The sequence below is a fragment of the Salmo salar genome, chromosome 10 (genome assembly GCF_965601325.2).
Source record: "Salmo salar chromosome 10, fSalSal1, whole genome shotgun sequence".
Classification (NCBI taxonomy): Eukaryota; Metazoa; Chordata; class Actinopteri; order Salmoniformes; family Salmonidae; genus Salmo; species Salmo salar.
The window spans coordinates 53,412,874-53,439,867 of record NC_138300.1 but is presented as its reverse complement, the minus strand read 5'-3'; the positions used below and the strand labels follow the sequence as shown (position 1 = coordinate 53,439,867).

The 26,994-nt window shown below is 52.9% G+C and overlaps 1 protein-coding gene across 1 annotated transcript in view; it reads left to right on the top strand.

Annotated features, from left to right (window-relative positions):
* The window catches only part of anos1b (anosmin 1b), a 147,968-nt gene that overhangs the window by 102,414 nt on the left and 18,560 nt on the right, over positions 1–26,994 (top strand). The window contains exons 4-8 of the mRNA XM_082957076.1: positions 6,484–6,691; positions 8,671–8,850; positions 9,261–9,265; positions 11,684–11,813; positions 21,471–21,679. Coding sequence (XP_082813202.1) covers positions 6,484–6,691; positions 8,671–8,850; positions 9,261–9,265; positions 11,684–11,813; positions 21,471–21,679 — 732 coding nt within the window. The remainder of the gene's footprint in view (positions 1–6,483; positions 6,692–8,670; positions 8,851–9,260; positions 9,266–11,683; positions 11,814–21,470; positions 21,680–26,994) is intronic.

Below are 26,994 nucleotides of genomic sequence, written 5' to 3'. Positions count from 1 at the left end.
AAGAGCTAACATCTCTGTTCAGAGATTCAGTAGTAGGCTTTACCTACAGGAAGCACGTTAGCTCTATTTAAATAGATAAATAATACATCAACTGTTGGGGTGTTCTGTGTGTGTGCCAACGTAAAGGCTTGTGTTCTGTGTGTGTGCCAGCGTAAAGGCTTGTGTTCTGTGTGTGTGCCAGCGTAAAGGCTTGTGTTCTGTGTGTGTGCGCCAACGTAAAGGCTTGTGTTCTGTGTGTGTGCCAGCGTAAAGGCTTGTGTTCTGTGTGTGTGCCAGCGTAAAGGCTTGTGTTCTGTGTGTGTGCCAGCGTAAAGGCTTGTGTTCTGTGTGTGTGCCAGCGTAAAGGCTTGTGTTCTGTGTGTTGTACAGCTAGTAGATTCATTCCCTGCATTAAATGACTGGTCTTAGTATTAGTGAGAGGAAATGACTGGTCTTAGTATTAGTGACAGGAAATGACTGGTCTTAGTATTAGTGACAGAAAATGACTGGTCTTAGTATTAGTTACAGAAAATGACTGGTCTTAGTATTAGTGACAGGAAATGACTGGTCTTAGTATTAGCGACAGTTAATGACTGGTCTTAGTATTAGATGCAGTAAATGACTGGTCAAATCAAATCAAATGTATTTATAAAGCCCTTCTTACATCAGCTGATATATCAAAGTGCTGTACAGAAACCCAGCCTAAAACCCCAAACAGCAAGCAATGCAGGTGTAGAAGCACGGTGGCTAGGAATAACTCCCTAGAAAGGCCAAAACCTAGGAAGAAACCTAGAGAGGAACCAGGCTATGAGGGGTGGCCAGTCCTCTTCTGGCTGTGCCGGGTGGAGATTATAACAGACATGGCCAAGATGTTCAAATGTTCATAAATGACCAGCATGGTCAAATAATAATCATAGTAGTTGTCGAGGGTGCAACAAGTCAGCAACACAAGAGTAAGTGTCAGTTGGCTTTTTCATAGCCGATCTTTGAGAGTATCTCTATCGCTCCTGCTGTCTCTAGAGAGTTGAAAACAGCAGGTCTGGGACAGGTCGCACGTCCGGTGAACAGGTCAGGGTTCCAGCAGGTCTGGGACAGCAGGTCTGGGACAGGTAGCACGTCCGGTGAACAGGTCAGGGTTCCAGCAGGTCTGGGACAGCAGGTCTGGGACAGGTAGCATGTCCGGTGAACAGGTCAGGGTTCCAGCAGGTCTGGGACAGCAGGTCTGGGACAGGTAGCATGTCCGGTGAACAGGTCAGGGTTCCATAGCCGCAGGCAGAACAGTTGAAACTGTGGACTGGGGACAGCAAGGAGTCATCAGGTCTTAGTATTAGCGACAGTTAATGACTGGTCTTAGTATTAGTTACAGTAAATGACCTCTCACAGCCATTCTCCCCCCACCTCTCACAGCCAGCCTCCCCCCACCTCTCACAGCCAGCCTCCTCCCGCCTCTCACAGCCAGCCTCCTCCCCAACTCTCACAGCCATTCTCCCCTCCACCTCTCACAGCCAGTCTCCCCCCGCCTCTTACAGCCATTCTCCCCTCCACCTCTCACAGCCAGCCTCCCCCCACCTCTCACAGCCAGCCTCCCCCAGCCTCTCACAGCCAGCCTCCCCCCGCCTCTCACAGCCAGCCTCCCCCCGCCTCTCACAGCCAGCCTCCCCCCACCTCTCACAGCCAGCCTCCCCCCACCTCTCACAGCCAGCCTCCCCCAGCCTCTCACAGCCAGCCTCCCCCCGCCTCTCACAGCCAGCCTCCCCAGCCTCTCACAGCCAGCCTCCCACCCACCTCTCACAGCCATTCTCCCCCCACCTCTCACAGCCATTCTCCCCCCACCTCTCACAGCCAGTCTCCCCCCGCCTCTCACAGCCAGTCTCCCCCCGCCTCTCACAGCCAGTCTCCCCCCGCCTCTCACAGCCAGTCTCCCCCCGCCTCTCACAGCCAGTCTCCCCCCGCCTCTCACAGCCAGCCTCCCCCCGCCTCTCACAGCCATTCTCCCCCCACCTCTCACAGCCATTCTCCCCCCCACCTCTCACAGCCAGCACCCCCACCTCTCACAGCCATTCCCCCCCCCACCTCTCCCCCCCACCTCTCACAGCCATTCCCCCCCACCTCTCACAGCCAGCCTCCCCCCACCTCTCACAGCCAGCCTCCCCCCACCTCTCACAGCCAGCCTCCCCCCACCTCTCACAGCCAGCCTCCCCCCACCTCTCACAGCCAGCCTCCCCCCACCTCTCACAGCCAGCCTCCCCACCTCTCACAGCCAGCCTCCCCCCACCTCTCACAGCCAGCCTCCCCCGCCTCTCACAGCCAGCCTCCCCCCACCTCTCACAACCAGCCTCCTCCCCACCTTTCACAGCCATTCTCCCCCCACCTCTCACAGCCAGCCTCGTCCCCACCTCTCACAGCCAGCCTCCTCCCCACCTCTCACAGCCAGCCTCCCCCACCTCTCACAGCCATTCTCCCCTCCACCTCTCACAGCCAGCCTCCCCCCGCCTCTCACAGCCAGCCTCCTCCCCACCTCTCACAGCCATTCTCCCCCCACCTCTCACAGCCAGCCTCCCCCCACCTCTCACAGCCAGCCTCCCCACCTCTCACAGCCAGCCTCCCCCCGCCTCTCACAGCCAGCCTCCCCCCGCCTCTCACAGCCAGCCTCCGCCCCGCCTCTCACAGCCATTCTCCCCCCACCTCTCACAGACATTCTCCCCCCCACCTCTCACAGCCAGCACCCCCACCTCTCACAGCCATTCTCCCCTCCACCTCTCACAGCCAGCCTCCCCCCGCCTCTCACAGCCATTCTCCCCCTCCACCTCTCACAGCCAGCCTCCCCCCACCTCTCACAGCCAGCCTCCCCCCGCCTCTCACAGCCAGCCTCCTCCCCAACTCTCACAGCCATTATCCCCTCCACCTCTCACAGCCAGCCTCCTCCCGCCTCTCACAGCCAGCCTCCTCCCCAACTCTCACAGCCATTCTCCCCTCCACCTCTCACAGCCAGCCTCCTCCCGCCTCTCAAAGCCATTCTCCTCCCACCTCTCACAGCCATTCTCCCCCCCACCTCTCACAGCCAGCCTCCCCCCGCCTCTCACAGCCAGCCTCCCCCCACCTCTCACAGCCAGCCTCCCCCCACCTCTCACAGCCAGCCTCCCCCCACCTCTCACAGCCAGCCTCCCCCAGCCTCTCACAGCCAGCCTCCCCCCGCCTCTCACAGCCAGCCTCCCCCAGCCTCTCACAGCCAGTCTCCCCCCACCTCTCACAGCCATTCTCCCCCCACCTCTCACAGCCATTCTCCCCCCACCTCTCACAGCCAGTCTCCCCCCGCCTCTCACAGCCAGTCTCCCCTCCGCCTCTCACAGCCAGCCTCCCCCCCGCCTCTCACAAGCCAGTCTCCCCTCCGCCTCTCACAGCCAGCCTCCCCCCGCCTCTCACAGCCAGCCTCCCCCCGCCTCTCACAGCCAGCCTCCTCCCCACCTCTCACAGCCATTCTCCCCCCCCACCTCTCACAGCCAGCCTCCTCCCGCCTCTCACAGCCAGCCTCCTCCCCCACTCTCACAGCCATTCTCCCCCCCACCTCTCACAGCCAGCCTCCTCCCGCCTCTCACAGCCAGCCTCCCCCCACCTCTCACAGCCATTCTCCCCCCCCACCTCTCACAGCCAGCCTCCCCCCGCCTCTCACAGCCAGCCTCCCCCCGCCTCTCACAGCCAGCCTCCCCCCCACCTCTCACAGCCAGCCTCCCCCCACCTCTCACAGCCAGCCTCCCCCCAGCCTCTCACAGCCAGCCTCCCCCCGCCTCTCACAGCCAGCCTCCCCCCAGCCTCTCACAGCCAGCCTCCCCCCACCTCTCACAGCCAGCCTCCCCCCACCTCTCACAGCCAGCCTCCCCACCTCTCACAGCCAGCCTCCCCCCACCTCTCACAGCCAGCCTCCCCCGCCTCTCACAGCCAGCCTCCCCCCACCTCTCACAACCAGCCTCCTCCCCACCTTTCACAGCCATTCTCCCCCGACCTCTCACAGCCAGCCTCCCCCACCTTTCACAGCCATTCTCCCCCCCACCTCTCACAGCCATTCCCCCCCACCTCTCACAGCCAGCCTCCCCCCACCTCTCACAGCCAGCCTCCCCCCACCTCTCACAGCCAGCCTCCCCCCACCTCTCACAGCCAGCCTCCCCCCACCTCTCACAGCCAGCCTCCCCCCCACCTCTCACAGCCAGCCTCCCCACCTCTCACAGCCAGCCTCCCCCCACCTCTCACAGCCAGCCTCCCCCGCCTCTCACAGCCAGCCTCCCCCCACCTCTCACAACCAGCCTCCTCCCCACCTTTCACAGCCATTCTCCCCCGACCTCTCACAGCCAGCCTCCCCCACCTTTCACAGCCATTCTCCTCCCCACCTCTCACAGCCATTCTCCCCCACCTCTCACAGCCATTCTCCCCCCCACCTCTCACAGCGAGCCTCCTCCCCACCTCTCACAGCCAGCCTCCCCCCACCTCTCACAGCCAGCCTCCCCCCAGCCTCTCACAGCCAGCCTCCCCCCGCCTCTCACAGCTATTCTCCCCCCCGCCTCTCACAGCCAATCTCCTCCCCACCTCTCACAGCCATTCTCCCCCCACCTCTCACAGCCAGCCTCCTCCCCACCTCTCACAGCCAGCCTCCCCCCACCTCTCACAGCCATTCTCCCCCCACCTCTCACAGCCAGCCTCCTCCCCACCTCTCACAGCCAGCCTCCCCCCACCTCTCACAGCCATTCTCCCCCCACGCCTCCCCCCGCCTCTCACAGCCATTCTCCCCCCGCCTCTCACAGCCATTCTCCCCCCCACCTCTCACAGCCAGCCCCCCCCACCTCTCACAGCCATTCTCCCCCCCCACCTCTCCCCCCACCTCTCACAGCCATTCTCCCCCCACCTCTCACAGCCAGCCTCCCCCCACCTCTCACAGCCAGCCTCCCCCCACCTCTCACAGCCAGCCTCCCCCCCACCTTTCACAGCCATTCTCCCCCCCACCTTTCACAGCCATTCTCCCCCCCACCTCTCACAGCCAGCCTCCCCCCCCACCTCTCACAGCCATTCTCCCCCCCACCTTTCACAGCCATTCTCCCCCCCCACCTCTCACAGCCATTCTCCCCCCCACCTCTCACAGCCATTCTCCCCCCCACCTCTCACAGCCAGTCTCCCCCCACCTCTCACAGCCATTCTCCCCCCCCACCTTTCACAGCCATTCTCCCCCCCACCTCTCACAGCCATTCTCCCCCCCACCTTTCACAGCCATTCTCCCCCCCACCTCTCACAGCCATTCTCCCCCCCACCTCTCACAGCCATTCTCCCCCCCCACCTCTCACAGCCATTCTCCCCCCCACCTCTCACAGCCAGCCTCCTCACCCCTCTCACAGCCAGACTCCTCTGTGTGTGTGTGTGTGTGTGTGTGTGTGTGTGTGTGTGTGTGTGTGTGTGTGTGTGTGTGTGTGTGTGTGTGTGTGTGTGTGTGTGTGTGTGTGTGTGTGTGTGTGTGTGTCTGTATATGGCCATCCGCAGGGCCTATACAGTACCATTGTGGTTTTGGAGACGGTAAGAGACAGCACCACACCAACATCGTCTGTCTGTCTGTCTGTCTGTCTGTCTGTCTGTCTGTCTGTCTGTCTGTCTGTCGTCTGTCTGTCTGTCTGTCTGTCTGTCTGTCTGTCTGTGAGAGGTGGCTGTGAGAGGTGGGGGGGGAGAGGTGGGGGGGAGAATGGCTGTGAGAGGTGGGGGTGCTGGCTGTGAGAGGTGGGGGGGAGAATGGCTGTGAGAGGTGGGGGGAGAATGGCTGTGAGAGGCGGGGGGAGGCTGGCTCCATCCATCCCTCCCTCCCTCCTCCCCCTGTCCCTCTCAATCCCACCCTCCCTCCTCCCCCTGTCCCTCTCCCTCCCTCCTCCCCCGTCCCTCTCCATCCCTCCCTCCCTCCTCCCCCTGTCCCTCTCCATCCCTCCTCCCCTGTCCATACCTCCATCGACCCCTTTCCACCCCTCCTCCCCCTGTCCCTCTCCATCCCTCCTCCCCTGTCCCTTCCTCCATCTATACCTCTCTACCCCTCCTCCTCCCCATCACTCTCCATCCCTCCGTCTCTCCATCCATCTACCCTTCTCCATCCTTCTATTCCTCCTCCTCCTTCCCTCTCCATCCCCATCCCTCCTCCCCTGTCCTTCTCCATTTCTCCCCTCCTCCTCCTCCCCTGTCCTTCTCCATTTCTCCCCTCCTCCTCCTCCCTGTCCCTCTCCATCCCTTCATCCCTCCTCCCGCTGTCTCTCCATCCATCTACCCCTCTCCATCCTTCCATTCCTCCTCCCCGTCCCTCTCTATCCCTCCATCCCTCCTCCCCTGTCCCTCTCCATTCCTCCATCCCTCCTCCCCCTGTACCTCCCCCCATTTAACCCTCTACATCCCTCCTCCCCTGTCCCTCTCCATCCCTACATCCCTCCTCCCCCTGCCCCTTCCTCCATCTAACCCTCTCCCTCCCTCCTCCCCCTGTCCCTCCCTCAGAAGCATCATGAGTGTGTGACCAGTTGGGAGTTCTTGGTGTCTCTGAGGTCAGGGAAGCAGGGGGACTGCCCCCCTCCCCAGCGAGCCATGGGATTTGCTGCCGCCTGCGTGGAGAGCTGCTCCGCTGACAAACACTGCTCTGCCTCCAAGAAGTGCTGCTCCAATGGCTGCGGACACACCTGCCAGGCTCCAGCCAATCTCTATAAAGGTAAGTCCCACTATATCCACGTTGTATACATGTTTATTTTAATCAATATATACGGAGTGTGTGTGTTAAGACAAAAGGGGGGGTGTTAAGACAGAAGGGTTGTGTGTGTGTGTTGGTGTTAAGACAGAAGGGGTGTGTGTTAAGACATAAGGGGTGTGCGTGTGTGTTAAGATAGAAGCAGTGTGTGTATGTATGTGTTAAGACAGAAGAGGGGGTGTTAACATAGAAAGGGTGTGTGTGTGTTAAGACAGAAGGGGGGTGTTAAGACAGAAGGGGGGTGTTGAGACAGAAGGGGTGTGTGTGTGTTAAGACAGAAGGGGTGTGTGTGTGTGTTAAGATAGCAGGGGGGTGTTAAGACAGAAGGGGGTGTCAAGACAGAAGGGGGTGTTAAGACAAAAGGGGTGTGTGTGTTAAAACAGAAGGGGGTTGTTAAGACAGAAGGGGTGGTGTTAAGACATAAGGGGTGTGTGTGTGTGTGTGTGTGTGTGTTAAGACAGAAGCGGTCTGTGTGTTTGTGTTAAGATGGAAGGGGGGGTGTTAAAACAGAAGGGGTGTGTGTGTTAAAACAGAAGGGGGTTGTCAAGACAGAAGGGGGGTTAAGACAGAAGGGGGGTAAGACATAAGGGGTGGGTGTGTGTTAAGATAGAAGGGGGGTGTTAAGACATAAGGGGTGGGTGTGTGTTAAGATAGAAGGGGGGTGTTAAGACACACACACACCCCTTCTATCTTAACTCCAGAAAGGGGGGTGTTAAGACATAAGGGGGGGTTAAGACAGAAGGGGTGTGTGTGTTAAGACAGAAGGGGGGTGTTAAGACAGAAGGGGTGTGTGTGTGTTAAGATAGAAGGGAGTTGTTAAGACAGAAGGGGTGTGTGTTAAGACAGAGGGGGGGTGTTAAGACAAAAGGGGTGTGTGTGTGTGTTAAGACAGAAGGGGTGTGTGTGTGTTAAGACAGAGGGGAGTGTTAAGACAGAAGGGGGGTGTTAAGACAGAAGGGGTGGGGGTGTTAAGACAGAAGGGGTGGGGGTGTTAAGACAGAAGGGGTGTGTGTGTTAAGACAGAAGGGGTGTTAAGACAGAAGGGGGGTGTTAAGACATAAGGGGTGTGTGTGTTAAGACAGAAGGGGGTTGTTAAGACAGAAGGGGGTGTTAAGACAGAAGGAGTGTGTGTGTTAAGACAGAGGGGGTGTTAAGACAGAAGGGGGTGTTAAGACAAAAGGGGTGTGTGTGTTAAACCAAAAGGGGTGTGTGTGTTAAGACAAAAGGGGGGGTGTTAAGACAGAAGGGGTGTGTGTGTTAAGACAGAAGGGGGGATGTTAAGACAGAAGGGGTGTGTGTTAAGACAGAAGGGGTGTGTGTGTTAAGACAGAAGGGGGTGTTAAGACAGAAGGGGTGTGTGTGTTAAGACAGAGGGGGTGTTAAGACAGAAGGGGGTGTTAAGACAAAAGGGGTGTGTGTGTTAAAACAGAAGGGGTGTGTGTGTTAAGACAGAGGGGAGTGTTAAGACAGAAGGGGGGGTGTGTTAAGACAGAAGGGGTATGTGTGTTAAGACAGAAGGGGTGTTAAGACATAAGGGGTGTGTGTGTTAAGACAAAAGGGGGGGTGTTAAGACAGAAGGGGTGAGTGTGTTAAGACAGAAGGGGGGATGTTAAGACAGAAGGGGTGTGTGTTAAGACAGAAGGGGTGTGTGTGTGTTTAAGCTAGCAGGGGGTTGTTAAGACAGAAGGGGGTGTTAAGACATAAGGGGTGTGTGTGGGTTAAGACACAAGGAGGGGTGTTAAGACAGAAGGGATGTGTGTGTTAAAACAGAAGGAGGGGTGTTAAGACAGAGGGGGATGTGGGGTCTTAAGAGAATGGGTGTGTGCATTAAGACAGAAAGGGGTGTGTGTCGTGTTAAGACAGAAAGGATGTGTGTGTGTTAAGACCGGATGGGATGGGTGTTCATGTGTGACTCCTTGTTCTCCTCACCTTGACCCATGCAGGCGTACCTCTGAAGCCCAGGAAGGACATATTGTTCCTGGAGGACCAGCAGGGTCAACTGGAGGTCAGATGGATGTCAAAGTTCAATGTGACCATCGAGCCTGTCCTCTACATCCTGCAGCGCAGGTGGAACCACGGAATACACCCCAGCGAGGACGACGCCTCGCTCTGGCACACCCGTCGTCATGGTAACAACCCCCGACCCCCGCAGTTTTTTTTTGTTTCTTTGGGGGGGGTTTACCTCAAAGTAAATGAAGTGAAGCCCAAACGAGGTCTTCCAAAGATATTCAGTCACTTTTGGAACTGTTTGTGTCTATGTATTACTGAAAACCAACTCATGTCAGCACTAAAGCCTTCATCAAGGTGCTAAACTGTCTAGCCTTTCAAACTGCTCTCTCACCACCCATGCCAGTCTAAACTAGCCTGTGTGTGTATGTACGCCCACGTGTGTGTGTGTGTGTGTGTGCACGTGTGTGTGTGTGTGTGTGTGTGCCCGCGCGCATGCATGTGTGTTTCTGTCTGTGTCTACAGTGTGTGTGGTGTAGGCTGAGGTTAGATAAATAACCCAAGCTTTAGGAGGGACCACAGCCAGTCATGGTTTTTGCACTGTTGAGCCCTGTCTGACTAAAGGTCCTCATTATGGTATTAGATGGCTGTGTGGAGGCAGACTCCCATCAGCCTCAGTTACATCATGAGGCCTGGAAAACATGGAGGAACTTAACAAGGGAGGCGTTCAACACACAGTGTAGTTCAGAAGAAGGAATGCTGTACTCCAAACTCCAAACTCCATCAAATAGCATATTTATTTGACAAGTGATTCAACACACTCATGTTCATACAGACACACAAACACTGCATGGAATAGAGCTGTACTGGAGTCAGTGGATTAGAGCTGTACTGGAGTCAGTGAATTAGAGCTGTACTGGAGTCAGTGGATTAGAGCTGTACTGGAGTCAGTGGATTAGAGCTGTACTGGAGTCAGTGGATTAGAGCTGTACTAGAGTCAGTGGATTAGAGCTATACTAGAGTCTGTACTGGAGTCAGTGGATTAGAGCTGTACTGGAGTCAGTGGATTAGAGCTGTACTGGAGTCAGTGGATTAGAGCTGTACTGGAGTCAGTGGATTAGAGCTGTACTGGAATCAGTGGATTAGAGCTGTACTGGAATCAGTGGATTAGAGCTGTACTGGAGTCAGTGGATTAGAGCTGTACTGGAATCAGTGGAAGTATGCAGTAGGTCTACTCTATATTCTGTTAAAGGATACTACCTGAAACACCATACAGGGAAACACAGGGAGAAATTCTATGACCATGTTACTCTGCAGTAATACTACTGGCTCTATTGTATGGAATTTAACTCTTTCAATGCTCCACTCTGGTTCTTCATTGCTTAAATCCCACAACTCCCTCCCTCCCTCCCTCCCTTCCATCCCTCCCTTCTATCCATCGATCCATCCCTCCCTCCCTCCCTCCCTTCCATCCCTCCCTCCCTCCCTCTCCCTCCCTCCCTCCCTTCCATCCCTCCCTTCTATCCATCGATCCATCCCTCCCTCCCTCCCTCCCTCCCTTCCATCCCTCCCTCCCTCCCTCCCTCCCTCCCTCCCTCCCTCCCTCCCTCCCTCCCTCCCTCCCTCCCCTCCCTTCTATCCATCGATCCATCCCTCCCTCCCTCCCTCCATCCCTCCCTCCCTCCCTCCCTCCCTCCCTCCCTCCCTCCCTCCCTCCCTCCCTCCCTCCCTCCCTCCCTCCCTCCCTCCCTCCCTCCCTCCCTCCCTCCCTCCCATCCATCCGTCCCTCCCTCCCTCCCTCCCATCCCTCCCTCCCTCCCTCCCTCCCTCCCTCCCTCCCTCCCTTCCATCCCTCCCTTCTATCCATCGATCCATCCCTCCCTCCCTCCCTCCCTCCATCCATCCCTCCCTTCCATCCGTCCCTCCCTCCCTCCCTCCCTCCCTCCCTCCCTCCCTCCCTCCCTCCCCTCCATCCATCCCCAGATTCAGTGCATTTCAGTTCCAGGCCTCGGGTCTGTCCATGGATCCTCACAGGGAGGCCCATAGCCCTACCAGCACTAATGACACATCACACTGATGTGATGAAGAATCAAGATGAACTCAACGATTCAATAATGATTCAATGAATCACTCAGAGAAAAGAACTGCTCTTAGCCATGAAGATGTTGTGTGTCACTAGCACCACTTGAAGAACTGAACAGTCTGGATCTCATCCATTGACTGGTGGGAGGGGAAAGTCTATCTGTCAAGTAACTCAGTTCCAATCCAGGTCTCGCTGCAGGTAGAGTGCCTGTCAACACTGCAGTTCTACAGAGATATCTCCCTCTCTTCACAGTCTGAGTGATTCTTAGCTGATGTTGATGTTGTAAATATAATCCAACATCCAGGGGCCTGTTCCAATACTCAGTGGTGTAAAGTACTTAAGTAAAAATACTTGAAAGTACTACTTAAGTCGTTTTTGGGGGTATCTGTACTTTACTTTACTATTTATATTTTTGACACCTTTTACTTCACTACATTCCTAAAGAAAATAATGTACTTTTTACTCCATTTTCCCTGTCAGTCAAAAGTACTCGTTACATTTTGAATGCTTAGCATGACAGGAAAATTGTCTAATTCACACACTTATCAAGAGAACATCCCTGGTCATCCCTACTGTCTCTGATCTGGTGGACTCACTACACACATGCTTAGTTTGTAAATGATGTCTGAGTGTTGGAGTGTGTCCATGGCTATCAGTAAATTAATTGGGTACTTTTTCCACCACTGCCAATACTTTATAAATTCATCCTTATCTTCCTTTCTGATTCCCTTCCTTGTGTTTGATCCAGGGGCCTGTTCTAATACTTTATAAATGCATAATTCCTTCCCTGCTTTCACCTTTTCAATTGTGTTGGATCAGTGATAAGCTTACTCCCAGTAAGGGAGCAGGGTAGGATGCATTTGAAAGGTTTGAACTTGATCAGGGTCAATATGGGGTAATATTATCTGACCTCTAACCCCCTGTAGACGATGGAGGACCGAGCGGTGCTGAAGGACATCCGTCCCCACAGGTGGTACCAGTTTAGGGTGAGCGCTGTCAACAGCCAGGGCACCCGCGGCTTCACCACCCCCAGCAAACACTTCTTCTCAACCAGAGGTAAGAGCACTACATCGGCACCTTTCAACAGACTCGTTCTGGTCACCAAGTCATCTTCACTAAGTTTTAACAAGATGAACGTCTTTGTCACAGAGTGTGAGCACTGCAGCTCCACTATGACCGTTTTCAATGATCTATTCAAAAGTCCTTATCTCAGTGTAATTCTGTTACAATGTGTACACACACACACACACACACACACACACACACACACACACACACACACACACACACACACACACACACACACACACACACACACGAGCACGCACATAAACCCACTCAATACTCAGTCTCTGTGTGATCTGGCTTGCGCTGCCTGTCAGATGTTTTACGTGTTCTGAAGCGTTAGAGAGAGATGTTCTGTTCTGGCAGAAATAAACCCTTTCCACAGCTGCAGTAAACAAATGTTTCCGAGCCAGGAGGAGGTTGTCTGTCCCTCTTGGCTGTCCTCTACACAGAATATGAGATGTCAGCCCAGGTCAGCAGACAGGAACAACTTTATTTAATTTATTTATTCAGAGATGAATCCATCTACTCTCTCCGATGTTTTGGAGGACAGGGCGCTCCCGACCGCTGTGAGGTGTGTGTGTGTGTGTGTGTGTGTGTGTGTGTGTGTGTGTGTGTGTGTGTGTGTGTGTGTGTGTGTGTGTGTGTGTAATGTATAAGTGGGTATCAGCACACACATGCCAATCAGCACACACTCAAACGTATGAGTGCGGATTGTCATGTGTTAAATCCACGCCCATTCTCCCGCTGAAGGAGCCCAAAAATATAATGGTTAGCAGACTGAGGTAATGGGAATCCAATGCCAGGAATGGCTCCAGCCAAAGTAATTTATTTTAGGAATTACCCGCATTTGGTGTGAGTTCATGAGGCGGAAAGAAAAATATGCTATCTGGGCTGAGCTGGCCGACAGTGTCCTTGGTTGGTGGGCCAACAGTGTCCTTGGTTGATGGGCCGACAGTGTCCTTGGTTGGTGGGCCGACAGTGTCCTTGGTTGGTGGGCCGACAGTGTCCTTGGTTGGTGGGCCGACAGTGTCCTTGGTTGGTGGGCCGACAGTGTCCTTGGTTGGTGGGCCGACAGTGTCCTTGGTTGGTGGGCCGACAGTGTCCTTGGCTGGGCTGGCCAGACAGTGTCCTTGGCCGGTGGGCAGACGGTGTCCTTGGCCGGTGGGCAGACAGTGTCCTTGGCTGTGGCCGACAGTGTCCTTGGTTGATGGCCGACAGTGTCCTTGGTTGATGGCCGACAGTGTCCTTGGCTGGTGGGCCGACAGTGTCCTTGGCTGGCTGGGCCGATAGCGTCCTTGGCTGGGCTGGCCGACAGTGTCCTTGGCTGGGCTGGCCGACAGTGTCCTTGGCTGGGCTGGCCTAAAGTGTCCTTGGCTGGGCTGGCCGACAGTGTCCTTGGCTGGGCTGGCCGACAGTGTCCTTGGCTGGGCTGGCCGACAGTGTCCTTGGCTGAGCTGGCCGACAGTGTCCTTGGCTGAGCTGGCCGACAGTATCCTTGGCTGAGCTGGCCGACAGTGTCCTTGGCTGGGCTGGCCCGACAGTGGCCTTGGCTGGTGGACCGACAGTGTCCTTGGCTGGTGGACCGACATAGTCCTTGGCTGGTGGACCGACATAGTCCTTGGCTAGTGGCCGACAGTGTCCTTGGCTAGTGGCCGACAGTGTCCTTGGCTAGTGGCCGACAGTGTCCTTGGCTAGTGGCCGACAGTGTCCTTGGTTGGTGGGCCGACAGTGTCCTTGGTTGGTGGGCCGACAGTGTCCTTGGTTGGTGGGCCGACAGTGTCCTTGGTTGGTGGGCCGACAGTGTCCTTGGTTGGTGGGCCGACAGTGTCCTTGGCTGGGCTGGCCAACAGTGTCCTTGGCCGGTGGCCAGACAGTGTCCTTGGCCGGTGGGCAGACAGTGTCCTTGGCCGGTGGGCAGACAGTGTCCTTGGCCGGTGGGCAGACAGTGTCCTTGGCTGTGGCCGACAGTGTCCTTGGCTAGTGGCCGACAGTGTCCTTGGCTAGTGGCCGACAGTGTCCTTGGCTAGTGGCCGACAGTGTCCTTGGTTGGTGGGCCGACAGTGTCCTTGGTTGGTGGGCCGACAGTGTCCTTGGTTGGTGGGCCGACAGTGTCCTTGGTTGGTGGGCCGACAGTGTCCTTGGTTGGTGGGCCGACAGTGTCCTTGGCTGGGCTGGCCAACAGTGTCCTTGGCCGGTGGCCAGACAGTGTCCTTGGCCGGTGGCCAGACAGTGTCCTTGGCCGGTGGGCAGACAGTGTCCTTGGCCGGTGGGCAGACAGTGTCCTTGGCCGGTGGGCAGACAGTGTCCTTGGCTGTGGCCGACAGTGTCCTTGGTTGATGGCCGACAGTGTCCTTGGTTGATGGCCGACAGTGTCCTTGGCTGGTGGGCCGACAGTGTCCTTGGCTGGTGGGCCGACAGTGTCCTTGGCTGGGCTGGCCGACAGTGTCCTTGGCCAGTGGGCCGACAGTGTCCTTGGCCAGTGGGCCGACAGTGTCCTTGGCCGGTGGCCGACAGTGTCCTTGGCTGTGTCCAACAGTGTTCTTGGCTGGTGGCCTACAGTGTCCTTGCCTGGCGGGCCGACATTGTCCTTGACTGATGGGCCAACAGTGACCTTGGCTGGGCTAGCCGACGGTGTCCTTGGCTGGGCTGGCTGACGGTGTCCTTGGCTGGCCGACAGTGGCCTTGGCTGGGCTGGCCCGACAGTGGCCTTGGCTGGTGGACCGACAGTGTCCTTGGCTGGTGGACCGACATAGTCCTTGGCTGGTGGACCGACATAGTCCTTGGCTAGTGGCCGACAGTGTCCTTGGCTAGTGGCCGACAGTGTCCTTGGCTAGTGGCCGACAGTGTCCTTGGCTAGTGGCCGACAGTGTCCTTGGCTAGTGGCCGACAGTGTCCTTGCCTAGTGGCCGACAGTGTCCTTGCCTGGTGGGCCGATAGTGTCCTTGGCTGGTGGGCCGATAGTGTCCTTCGCTGGTGGGCCGATAGTGTCCTTCGCTGGTGGGCCGACAGTGGCCTTTGCTGGGCTGGCCGACAGCATCCTTGGCTGGGCTGGCCGACAGCGTCCTTGGCTAAGCTGGCCAAAATTGTCCTTGGCTGGGTTGGCCGACAGTGTCCTTGGCTGGGTTGGCTGACAGTGTCCTTGGCTGGGTTGGCTGACAGTGTCCTTGGCTGTTGAACCGACAGTGTCCTTGGCTGTTGAACCGACAGTGTCCTTGGCTGGTGGCCTACAGTATCCTTGGCTGGTAGGTCGACAGTGTCCTTGGCTGGTAGGTCGACAGTGTCCTTGGCTGGTAGGTCGACAGTGTCCTTGGCTGGGCTGGCCTAAAGTTTCCTTGGCTGGGCTGGCCTAAAGTGTCCTTGGCTGGGCTGGCCTAAAGTGTCCTTGGCTGGGCTGGCCTAAAGTGTCCTTGGCTGAGCTGGCCGACAGTGTCCTTGGCTGGTGGACCGACAGTGTCCTTGGCTGGTGGACCGACAGTATCCTTGCCTGGTGGGACGACAGTGTCCTTGGCTGGGCTGGCCGACAGTGTCCTTGGCTGGGCTGGCCGACAGTGTCCTTGGCTGGTGGGCCGACAGTGTCCTTGGCTGGTGGACCGACAGTGTCCTTGGCTGGCGGGCCAAATGTGTCCTTGGCTGGCGGGCCAGCCAGCGTCCTTGGCTGCGACCTTGGCTGGGCTGGCCGAAATTGTCTTTGGCTGGGCTGGCCGACAGTGTCCTTGGCTGTTGGACCGACAGTGTCCTTGGCTGGTGGCCGACAGTATCCTTGGCTGGTGGCCGACAGTATCCTTGGCTGGTGGCCGACAGTATCCTTGGCTGGTAGGTCGACAGCGTCCTTGGCTGGTAGGTCGACAGCGTCCTTGGCTGTTGGGCCGATAGCGTCCTTGGCTGGGCTGGCCGACAGTGTCCTTGGCTGGGCTGGACGACAGTGTCCTTGGCTGGGCTGGCCGACAGTGTCCTTGGCTGGGCTGGCCTAAAGTGTCCTTGGCTGGGCTGGCCGACAGTGTCCTTGGCTGGGCTGGCCGACAGTGTCCTTGGCTGGGCTGGCCGACAGTGTCCTTGGCTGAGCTGGCCGACAGTGTCCTTGGCTGAGCTGGCCGACAGTATCCTTGGCTGAGCTGGCCGACAGTGTCCTTGGCTGGTGGACCGACGGTGTCCTTGGCTGGTGGGCCGACGGTGTCCTTGGCTGGTGGGCCGACAGTGTCCTTGGCTGGTGGGCCGACAGTGTCCTTTGCCGGTGGGCTTAGTGCTATTCGGATGTGTCCCCCACTCAGCATCTTGCTGTGTAGTAGGGCCGGGTAATGTTAGGTTTAAGGCCAATACGTCTTAACCCCTGTGCGGCCTCGGGACGGACATCCAGCGAAAAATCATATCGCCATTAGCATAACAAAATGTAATAAAAAAAATGTTTCAATTTTTTTTTCTCAAATTATATCGTTTTATAGATACACCTCTCCTGAATCGAACCACGTTGTCCGATTTCAAAAAGGCTTTACAGCAAAAGCAAAACATTAGATTATGTTAGAGGAGTATATCGTAAAAGTAGCCACATAGCCATTTTCCGACCAACCACATGCATCACAAATACCCAAAAAACAGCTAAATGCAGCACTAACCTTTGACAATCTTCATCAGATGACACACCTAGGACATCATGTTACACAATACATGCATTCTTTTGTTCGATAAAGTTCATATTTATATATAAAAACAGCATTTTACATCGGTGCGTAACGTTGACTAACTATTTTCCCTCAAATGCATCCGATGAAACAGCGCTACAATTTACTAAATTACTATTCGAAAACATTTTTAAAATGTAATATTGTCATTCTAAGATTTATAGATGAATATCTCTTGAAAGCACCTGTAATGCCAGATTTAAAAATAACTTTACTGGGTAATCACACTTTGCGATAAAAGGGGATGCGATACTCAGAACAATAGGCTAGCAATAGCAATAGGCTAGCCATCTTGGAACAATCGCATATCAAATCTAGTCTTGTATACTATTGTCAATAATCCCTTACCTTTGATTATCTTCATCCTTAGGCACTTCCAGGAATCCCAGGTCCACAACAAATGTATTTTCGTTCGAAAAAGTTCATCCTTTATGTTCCATTAGCTTGTTGTTGTTAGCGCGTTCTGAAGGCTTCACCAAAAGTTCCGACGTGCGCGGGGCTACTCTTTCAACAAAATGCATTTTTTTCTTATTTAGGTTCGTTCAAACATGTCAAACGTTGTATAACATAAATCTGTAGGGCCTTTTTCAACCAGAGCTCCAATAAGATTCGAGGGGGACGATTGCATTGTGTTTCAAAACGTTTCGAAAGGGGAGGGTAACCAGGGGCGCCGGCGTCATAATGGTGATGGCCCTCTCCGTGTGACCACGTTCCACAGCGTGTCATTCTGTCAGTTTTCACAGTAGGAGACTCAAATCACTTTGTAAAGACTGGGGACATCTAGTGGAAGCAATAGGAAGTGCTCAATGAACCATAGCTCACGGTGTGATTAATAGGCAACGTGATGAAGTTGAGTTCGCAATTCAGAATTCCACTTCCTGTTTCGATCTGTCTCGGGGTTTTGACTGCCAAATGAGTTCTGTTATACTCACAGACACCATTCAAACAGTTTTAGAAACTTTAGGGTGTTTTCTATCCACAAGTATTAATTATATGCATATCCTAGCTTCTGAGTTTGAGTAGTAGGCCGTTTAAAATGGGCACGAATTTTTTTCAAAATGCGCTGTGGCGCCCCCTATCCTAGGCGACCGTCAAGAGGTTAACTGCTGTTATTGGCGTGTTTATCCTATCTACCTCATACTGAGAGGAATGGAGGGAGCTATATTGTCACTAAAGTATTGTGTATCCAAACTCCAAACACACAGACATTCTTTTCTACCCTCCTCATAACTAGGCTTCTCTGGTATTGTGAAACAATTGTGTTTTCAGATTACAAAACACTGTTTCTCCATATATCCATACTTAACTGTCAGTCACAGAGACGGGTCCTGACTGCTGTACACAGGGGGGCTTTGTGAAAGATAAACACACACACACACACATACAGACCCTCTCAGCAAGGACAGAACCCTCCTTATTTCTCCTGTCTGTATTGTGTGTCACCACATATTATCCCAGTTAAAAATCAAATGTTGATTAAAGCAGGGCCAGGAAGAATGCCAGGGGTAGAGGTCACAGTGCAGGAAGCCCAGCAGATGAAAGGTACCCTGGGAGGCTGAATAACCCCAGTGACAGCTCCTCTCTGGTGACCTGAGAGAGAAAAGGAGAGAGAGGAAGAGAGAGAGAGGGAGAGCGACGGAGCGAGAGAGACGGCGAGAGAGAGGAAGAGAGAGACGGAGAGAGAGAGAGACGAGAGAGAGGAGGAGAGAGATGAGAGAGAGGAGGAGCGAGACGAGAGAGAGGAGGAGGGAGAGAGATGAGAGAGAGAGGAGAGAGAGAGATGGAGAGAGAGGAGGAGAGGGAGAGATGGAGAGAGAGGAGGAGAGAGAGAAGGGGAGAGATCAGAAGAGAAAGAGGGAGGTAGAGAACGAGAAGAGAGAGAAGGAGAGAGATGGAAAGAGAGAGAGAGAGTAAGAGAGGGAGGGAAGGAGAGAGAGATTGAGAGATGGACAGAGAGAGCCCCCCTAGATGAGCTGGCCCCTTTGTTATGATTGTGCCCCTGAGCAGGACTGACTTCAGTAGGGCAGAGAGACCCTGAGCAGGACTGACTTCAGTAGGGCAGAGAGACCCTGAGCAGGACTGACTTCAGTAGGGCAGAGAGACCCTGAGCAGGGCTGACTTCAGTAGGGCAGAGACACCAGGGCTGGGAGACCAGGGCAGGGCTGAGCAGGCCTGACTTCAATAGAGCTGGGAGTGCTTCAGAAGCACTGAGGCAAACTGCTGCTCCAGCTTACCCTATACTACCCTCCCAGGAGTCAGCAGGAACAGTAGTCACTACACGTACGCAAACACACACACACACCAGCTACTCCATATCAAAGCTATATGCGGCTCTAACATGTGGATTAGATAGAACACACAGTCTGGGGTGATGGGAGTCTTCTCTGTACCTGGGAATTGTAGTCTTAATGAGAGACAGAGCTAGAGCTGTAGTTTAATGAGACAGAGGTAGTGTTGAAAGGTTATAGACTCATAATGTAGTCAGACTTTTTGTTGAAACTAATTTACATTTCAGATATGACGTCTAAACAGCCAGCTCCAATTTTCATGCTTTGATTTTCTGAGCCAAAGAGTGGAATGGAATGAAAGTGACTGCTAATATAGCGTAGTCCCCTTAGAGAATTGCTAATGATTAATTTTATGTTCATAGGCTTTTCCTTAAGATAAATCGACACAGATAGGCTTCGATGTGCCATAGGGCGGTGCACAATTGGCCCAGCGTCGTCCGGGTTTGGCCTGGGGTAGGCCGTCATTGTAAATAACCATTTATTCTGAACTGACTTGCCTCGTTAAATAAAGGATACATTTTTTTTTTATGTAAAAAGATGGTAGCCAGTGGTTAGTAACAGTGTTTTATTCCTTGGCTCACTGCTGTCTTGTGGAATGCAGTGCACAGCAGCACCTCATCGCTAGCCATAGAGAACGTGTTGACCTGACTAAATAAAGGTTCTATAAAGACAGAAATCTCATACCTTTCCCCTGGCCTCTTCTGTCCACCACTGCTCTCAATAAAGACAGAAATCTCATACCTTTCCCCTGGCCTCTTCTGTCCACCACTGCTCTCTCCTCTCCTGTGAAGACACACATGCATGGACGCTCACACACCACAGGAAGGGGAACTACACAGATCAAAGTATTAACAGGAAATGGATCCACCTGAAAAGTGACACCCCATGCCCCGTATTTCAGCCATGTCTATTAATCACCACACTACTATTACACAGCTATTACACACACACACACACACACACACACACACACACACACACACACACACACACACACACACACACACACAGACACAGACAGTTCTCACACACAAACACACACACAGATGTCACACACACACACACACACAAACACACACAGTTGTCACACACACACAAACACACAACCCCTTTCTCAGGCTCAGGTACAGTATATTGCCTCCTTACAAACTCCCTTAAACCTTACAAATGTATTCCCCAAAAGTATTCAGTAAATTCACATTGAAGCATTTTTCTTTCATTTCCAAGTGTTTGGAGGTTTATTTATCTGAGTTCACCTTCCATCTTCGTGGAACATTAGCAGTGAGGAATCTCCTGCCTCAGCAGCACACACAGCTTCCTATCCACACCACACCTTACTGTCTCTGACACACACACACACACCCACGCACACACACACACACACACACACACACACACACACACACACACACACACACACACACACACACACACACACACACACACACACACACACACACACATTCAGCTTGTATATTATACACTCTTACACCAGACCGTCACACTGTGAATGGACTGGATGTGTTTAGTGTGGAACCTTGCTGAGTTTTGCTGAGCTATTTCAGGGGGCACCTTTTTTTGTGAGTGGAATAAGTGAATGTTAGATTAGAGGACGATGAAGAGTAGTAGGACGATGAAGAGTAGTAGCATATATGTCCGACCTTCAAGAAGACCAAGAACCATGTCGATCAAAGTGCTGGCACTGCATCGCTGCTTCAATAACAAATATAACATTTAGGGGGCAGCAGAGAATTTATTTTCATTGCCGTCTTTTATTTGTAAAAGTACAGTAATCTCTATCTTTTCACAATACCTCTCTTTCACCTCTTCTGTCAAAATATATTTCTCACTAGCTCAGTGAGCTCTCTTTCACCTCTTCTGTCAAAATATATTTCTCACTAGCTCAGTGACCTCTCTTTCACCTCTTCTGTCAAAATATATTTCTCACTAGCTCAGTGACCTCTCTACCTCTTCTGTTGTGATATAGCTCACTAGCTCAGTGACCTCTCTTTCACCTCTTCTGTTGTGATATAGCTCACTAGCTCAGTGACCTCTCTACCTCTTCTGTTGTGATATAGCTCACTAGCTCAGTGACCTCTCCACCTCTTCTGTTGTGATATACTACACTACCTCAGTGACCTCTCTACCTCTTCTGTTGTGATATAGCTCACTAGCTCAGTGACCTCTCTACCTCTTCTGTTGTGATATAGCTCACTAGCTCAGTGACCTCTCCACCTCTTCTGTTGTGATATACTACACTACCTCAGTGACCTCTCTACCTCTTCTGTTGTGATATAGCTCACTAGCTCAGTGACCTCTCTACCTCTTCTGTTGTGATATAGCTCACTAGCTCAGTGACCTCTCTACCTCTTCTGTTGTGATATAGCTCACTAGCTCAGTGACCTCTCTACCTCTTCTGTTGTGATATACCTCACTAGCTCAGTGACCTCTCTACCTCTTCTGTTGTGATATAGCTCACTAGCTAAGTGACCTCTCTACCTCTTCTGTTGTGATATACCTCACTAGCTCAGTGACCTCTCTACCTCTTCTGTTGTGATATAGCTCACTAGCTCAGTGACCTTTCCTTCACCTCTTTTGTTGTGATATAGCTCACTAGCTCAGTGATGTTAGAGGATAACAATGAAGAGGTCTAACCATCCCTCATCTCTCTTCCCCCCCAGACCCGTTCCCCCCAGAGGCCCCCCAGAGAGTTCGTGCTGGGAACGAGACCCAGGGGACGGACGGCAGCAGTGTGGGGGTACAGATCCTCTGGGACCCCGCAAAAGAGGGAGATCTTCCTGTTCACCACTACAAGGTCACCTGTAGTGCTCGCCACGCCCTTCGCCCCTCTGCACAGGACAGAAAGGACAACGCCCGGGTCACCCAGGGAGTAAGAGAATACACACACACACACACACACACACACACACACACACACACACACACACATTCTATTTAGCTCGCTCACCTCTGTAACCCTTTGCCTGCAAAAACAATGCAATAACTGCATGTCCCACTGTGGGGCTGTAGTCCCTCTTCTCAGAGGGAGTGTGTGTGTTAACCTCCTGCTGTTTTGTGCAGACTGCAGAAGTCATGCAGGTGCTGTAGGATGTACACAGTTCCACACGCAGCAGCAGCAGCAGCACCTGGGGTTTTAATAAAGTGCTGTCCTCTGGAGTTATTTCTCTACAAAAGCTCAGAGACCAAAAGCAACAGCTGTGCGTTTTATGGAACCTTAACCGTTCTCCTGTTAACCAACGGCTCCTCGCATGGTTCTGATTACCATTTTGGATTTTACTAGTACACCGGACTTCTGGTGTTTACTAGTACACCGGACTTCTGGTGTTTACTAGTACACCGGACTTCTGGTGTTTACTAGTACACCGGACTTCTGGTGTTTACTAGTACACCGGACTTCTGGTGTTTACTAGTACACCGGACTTCTGGTGTTTACTAGTACACCGGACTTCTGGTGTTTACTAGTACACCGGACTTCTGGTGTTTACTAGTACACCGGACTTCTGGTGTTTACTAGTACACCGGACTTCTGGTGTTTACTAGTACACCGGACTTCTGGTGTTTACTAGTACACCGGACTTCTGGTGTTTACTAGTACACCGGACTTCTGGTGTTTACTAGTACACCGGACTTCTGGTGTGAGGCAGCACTCCAATATTCTCCATTTCACACAATATTCTCCAATTCACACAATATTCTTCATTTCACGCAATATTCTCCATTTCACACAATATTCTCAGATAAAGAGCAACTGTTTTCACATGGCAGGAGAACCAAAAACATGTCAACTGAATGTGGTTTAATTGCTTTACAAATCATGCTATAATTAGACTCCAATAACACGGAGACTGAGATTTAGAAAATACATTGCATATAATGTGATTGATGTGTTGACCTCAATTTTGCCCTTTTATTAAGTAACCGTAAATATACACATTTAATTTAGCTACCAAGCACACACACACACACACACACACACCACACACACACACACACACACACACTGTGTCATAGTGCTAACTGAGCAATATGACTGGGACTTTGTCAAGGCTGTTGCGCTTTGGGTCTGTGTTTAACATAAATCACATGACAAAACCAGCCAGTCGTTGTGGGAAAAGGCGTGGAGGACCATTTCACGGACATTGGCAGTACTTAATTAAGCAATGAGGCCAAAGGAGGTGTGGTATATGGCCGATATACCACGGCTAAGGGCTGTTCTTAGACACGACCCAAAGCACCGTGTCTGGATACAGCCCTTAGCTGTGGTATATTGGCCATATACCACAAACCCCTGAGGTGCCTTATTGCTATTATAAACTGGTTACCAACATAATTAGAACAGTAAAAATAAGTTTTATCATACCCGTGGTATACAGTCTGATATACCATGGTTGTCAGCCAATTAGCATTCAAGGCTCGAACCACCCAGTTTATAACGGTCATTAACTAATGTCTATGGCGGTCAATGGAAATCCTTTATGTTGGTCCAGCCCACTGTACAGGAAGTATGAAGCCGTGGCCTCGGTCGGTCTGACAGGGTAATAAAGGAATGGGCCATTTAAACAGTCATAATGCCTTTGATCCTTTCTCCTGATGAGGACGGCTGTCCAGCCCTGCTCTGAGACATGGGCTTGAATTTTTACAACGAGATCCATAACAACGTGTTCCCACCCAGCTGCACACACACACGCGCACGCGCACACGCACACGCGCACACGCGCACACACACACACAAACACACACAAACACACAAACACATGCACACACACACACATACACACAAACACACACACAAACACATGCACACACATACACTCACATACATGTTCGCATACACACATATGCATGCAGCCATACCCTTCTACACACACCCCTCCCATAGTGATAGGAACACACACCCCTCCCATAGTGACAGGAACACACCCCCCTCCCATAGTGATAGGAACACACCCCCCTCCCATAGTGATAGGAACACACCCCCCTCCCATAGTGATCGGAACACACCCCCCTCCCATAGTGATAGGAACACACCCCCTTCCCATAGTGATAGGAACACACCCCCTTCCCATAGTGATAGGAACACACCCCCTCCCATAGTGATAGGAACACACCCCCCTCCCATAGTGATAGGAACGCACCCCCCTCCCATAGTGATAGGAACGCACCCCCCTCCCATAGTGATAGGAACGCACCCCCCTCCCATAGTGATAGGAACACACCCCCTCCCATAGTGATAGGAACGCACCCCCCTCCCATAGTGATAGGAACGCACCCCCCTCCCATAGTGATAGGAACGCACCCCCCTCCCATAGTGATAGGAACGCACCCCCCTCCCATAGTGATAGGAACACACCCTCCTCCCATAGTGATAGGAACGCACCCCCCTCCCATAGTGATAGGAACACACCCCCCTCCCATAGTGATAGGAACACACCCCCTCCCATAGTGATAGGAACACACACCCCTCCCATAGTGATAGGAACACACCCCCCTCCCATAGTGATAGGAACACACCCCCTCCCATAGTGATAGGAACGCACCCCCCTCCCATAGTGATAGGAACGCACCCCCCTCCCATAGTGATAGGAACGCACCCCCCTCCCATAGTGATAGGAACGCACCCCCCTCCCATAGTGATAGGAACACACACCCCTCCCATAGTGATTGGAACACACCCCCCTCCCATAGTGATAGCAACACACCCCCTCCCATAGTGATAGGAACACACCCTCCTCCCATAGTGATAGGAACACACCCCCCTCCCATAGTGATAGGAACACACCCCCTCCCATAGTGATAGGAACACACACCCCTCCCATAGTGACAGGAACACACCCCCCTCCCATAGTGATAGGAACACACACCCCTCCCATAGTGATAGGAACACACACCCCTCCCATAGTGATAGGAACACACACCCCTCCCATAGTGATAGGAACACACCCCCCTCCCATAGTGATAGGAACACACACCCCTCCCATAGTGATAGGAACACACACCCCTCCCATAGTGATAGGAACACACACCCCTCCCATAGTGATAGGAACACACCCCCCTCCCATAGTGATAGGAACACACCCCCTCCCATAGTGATAGGAACGCACCCCCCTCCCATAGTGATAGGAACACACACCCCTCCCATAGTGATAGGAACACACCCCCCTCCCATAGTGATAGGAACACACCCCCTCCCATAGTGATAGGAACGCACCCCCCTCCCATAGTGATAGGAACGCACCCCCCTCCCATAGTGATAGGAACGCACCCCCCTCCCATAGTGATAGGAACGCACCCCCCTCCCATAGTGATAGGAACACACACCCCTCCCATAGTGATTGGAACACACCCCCCTCCCATAGTGATAGCAACACACCCCCTCCCATAGTGATAGGAACACACCCTCCTCCCATAGTGATAGGAACACACCCCCCTCCCATAGTGATAGGAACACACCCCCTCCCATAGTGATAGGAACACACCCCCCTCCCATAGTGATAGGAACACACACCCCTCCCATAGTGACAGGAACACACCCCCCTCCCATAGTGATAGGAACACACACCCCTCCCATAGTGATAGGAACACACACCCCTCCCATAGTGATAGGAACACACACCCCTCCCATAGTGATAGGAACACACCCCCCTCCCATAGTGATAGGAACACACACCCCTCCCATAGTGATAGGAACACACACCCCTCCCATAGTGATAGGAACACACACCCCTCCCATAGTGATAGGAACGCACCCCCCTCCCATAGTGATAGGAACACACACCCCTCCCATAGTGATAGGAACGCACACCCCTCCCATAGTGATAGGAACACACCCCCCTCCCATAGTGATAGGAACACACACCCCTCCCATAGTGATAGGAACACACCCCCCTCCCATAGTGATAGGAACACACACCCCTCCCATAGTGATAGGAACACACACCCCTCCCATAGTGATAGGAACGCACCCCCCTCCCATAGTGATAGGAACACACACCCCTCCCATAGTGATAGGAACGCACACCCCTCCCATAGTGATAGGAACACATTTCCTTCACATAGTTAGTTATACATTTCATCCCTCTCACACTGTAGGCCCACTTATATACACCAGACTGCAGATTCCCTCCACCCTGTCTTTCTCCTCTTGTTTTCTCTGAAGTTAAGAGTCCATTTGTCGCTGTATGCAGAGGTATACCGTCTCTGTATGCAGAGGTAGACAGCTTCTAGTAATGGCAGATCAGAACATGTCCAAGGCTGTAGTATACAGACTCTGTTGCAGAGGTATACCGTCTCTGTATGCAGAGGTAGACAGCTTCTAGTAATGGCAGATCAGAACATGTCCAAGGCTGTAGTATACAGACTCTGTTGCAGAGGTATACCGTTTCTGTATGCAGAGGTATACCGTTTCTGTATGCAGAGGTATACCGTCTCTGTATGCAGAGGTAGACAGCTTCTAGTAATGGCAGATCAGAACATGTCCAAGGCTGTAGTATACAGACTCTGTTGCAGAGGTATACCGTTTCTGTATGCAGAGGTATACCGTTTCTGTATGCAGAGGTATACCGTTTCTGTATGCAGAGGTATACCGTCTCTGTATGCAGAGGTAGACAGCTTCTAGTAATGGCAGATCAGAACATGTCCAAGGCTGTAGTATACAGACCAACACAAATCACAATCCCCCAGCATTTTTCCACGCACACGAGTGCACACGTGAACACACACACACCACACACACACACACACACACACACACACACACACACACACACACACACACACACACACACACACACACACACACACACACACACACACACACACACACACACGGCTATAGTAGTGTATGTTTTGGCTGAGAGGAGAACGGCTCATAATAATGTCTGGAACGGAGCAAATGGAATTGCATCAAACACATAGAAACCATGTGTTTGATACCATTCCACCGATTCCGCTCCAGCCTTTACCACGAGCCCGTCCTCCCCAATTAAGGTGCCACCAACCTCCTGTGATAAGGCTATGGAAATACTCAACCCCACTTTGACCGTACACGTCACAGAAGGGAACCTAAGAGAAGAACGCTTTTAACTCCTAGTGTTGCATTAGTATCTCTTGTTATCTATCATGTTGTGTCTACCTATGAGGCAGGGTAAATGAGCAGTCAGGAACACTTTAAATCTTATGTTGATG